Here is a 2,068-nt window from a genome sequence, read left to right on the forward strand (position 1 = left end):
GAGAAGATTACTGCTCGTATTAGGAGTTGTTCGACTCGTGTGCTCTCTTTTGCTGGTCGTTTGCAGCTCATTCGCTCGGTGCTTCAAAGTTTCCAGGTTTACTGGGCCAGTGTCTTTGTCCTTCCGGCACGGGTGGTGCATGAGGTGGAGCGTATCCTACGTTCGTTTTTGTGGAAGGGTTGTGAGGGTGGGTCCTCTGGGGCTAAAGTGGCTTGGTATGAGGTTTGTCTTCCTCTTCTTGGCCTCGTGGAATTGTGCTGCTATTATGAAGCTGCTCTGGCTTCTTATTACGCGTGCTGGGTCGTTGTGAGTCGCTTGGGTGGAGGCTTATGCTCTACGGGGTTCTTGTATCTGGACTGTTCGCCCTTCGCCTCGGTTTTCCTGGTGTTGGAGGGATATTCTGGGTGTCTGGGATTCTCTCCGTCCTCTGGTGCGTACTGTTATTGGGGATGGTCGGCATTGTTTTGTGTGGCATGATTCCTGGCTGTCGGGGGGTCCGATTCACCCGAGGTGTGGGGATAGGGTCATCTATGATGCTGCTAGCTCTTCTATGGCTAAGGTTGCTGATTTTTTGCTCCCTGACGGTTCCTAGCGGTGGCTTCGTGTTTCGATGGATCTTATTGAGCTTCTCCCGGAGGTGATGTCGGTGCAAGCCGTGGTTGGTCAGGAGGATTGCCTTGTCTGGACTCCTGCGGTGTCTGGCCTTTTTTCGGTCTCTAGTGCTTGGGGGCTTCTCCGTCCTCGTCGTCCCCCAGTTCCTTATTTTTCCTTGTTATGGTTTGGTGGGAATATCCCTAAACATTAAACATTCGTTTATTTCTTGGTTGGCAATTCGTGATCGCTTATCTATGCGTGATCGTCTTCGCCAGTGGAATGCGTTGGTGCCTGCTACTTGTGTTTTTTGTGCTAGTTTGGAGTCTAGGGATCATCTGTTTTTTGATTGCCCTTATAGTAGAGCGGTTTGGGCTTGTATGATTTCGTGGGCCGGTTCGTCTCATCAGGTTTCATATTGGTCTAGAGAGCTTTCTTGGATTTGTCATGTTAGTGCTGGGTCGTCTGTGCGGCGGCATGTATGGCGGTTAGCTTGGACTTCGACTGTCTCTCTCCTTTGGAGGGAGCGGAACCTTCGTGTTCATTGTGGTCAGGGTCGCTCGTCGCCTGTGCTCCTTAGGGTCATTAAAGCTGAGGTGTATTTTCGTTGCACTACTTGGCCAGGGAGTTGTTGTAGGAGCTCTGAGCCCATGCTTGTCTCTACTTGGGACTTATTTTCGTGATTTCTTTGTTCTCTTTACTGTTTTGTTTTGTTGCCTTGATCTCGGGCTGTGAGATCCTCCTTATGCTTTTCTTGTTTTAATATATTTATTTACCTTTGCAAAAAAAAAAAAACTTAATTGTTTGAGCTTATGGCAAACATTAGAGTTAATGATTCTATTGAATATCCTTCTGGTACTTATAATTATTTTCTTGATGTGAAGGAAATTTATAAAACTAGAAATCAAGAAAGTTTCATGTAGATTGATGAAAGAAAATATTGTTGAACCTCATTGGTCTTTGATGGCTCATACGGATCACGAAAGTGACGACGAAGAGGTAAATAATGAAAATCTCTCTTATGATGAACTTATGGATGCCTACAATGAGATTAAAGATGAATTTGAAATATTGGGTTGTAAATACATGTCTCTTAGAAAGAAAAATATTAGGTTAGCTTGTGAGAACAATAATTTATTAAATGAGCTATAAAGTAAGAAGGAAGAAAACGAGAAAATTTCTTTAGATTTTAAAAATGACATGAAAGCTTTAATTGTTGAAAATAAATCATTGGTTGAGAAAAATTAATACTTCAAAAGTAATGTCAATAATTGTAACGCCCCCGAATTTTGATAACTTCACGGGGAACATTACTAATGCCACGTGCTTCAAACTTCCTCCTAAGGCATAAAGGCCACTAAATGAACGTCCTCTCCGAGTAAGATGTGGTTTGGGGACGAAGCAAGGCGGAAGCTAGTGGGCATGTGACGCCCGAGAGGTGGGGTACGTGAATGAACCGATACCACATCCGAATGAG

The 2,068-nt window shown here is 44.3% G+C and overlaps 1 protein-coding gene across 1 annotated transcript; it reads left to right on the plus strand.

Moving 5' to 3' along the window:
* Positions 1–610: 610 nt before the first annotated feature.
* LOC148208142 (uncharacterized) lies at positions 611–1,274 on the plus strand. Its single transcript, XM_088120121.1, has 2 exons — positions 611–754; positions 870–1,274. Exons 1-2 carry the CDS (start codon positions 611–613, stop codon positions 1,272–1,274), a joined length of 549 nt encoding a protein of 182 aa, XP_087976247.1.
* Positions 1,275–2,068: the final 794 nt, after the last annotated feature.

The sequence above is a fragment of the Momordica charantia genome, assembly GCF_013281855.1.
Source record: "Momordica charantia cultivar OHB3-1 chromosome 11 unlocalized genomic scaffold, Mcharantia_2.0 BLBB01000011.1, whole genome shotgun sequence".
Taxonomy (NCBI): Eukaryota; Viridiplantae; Streptophyta; class Magnoliopsida; order Cucurbitales; family Cucurbitaceae; genus Momordica; species Momordica charantia.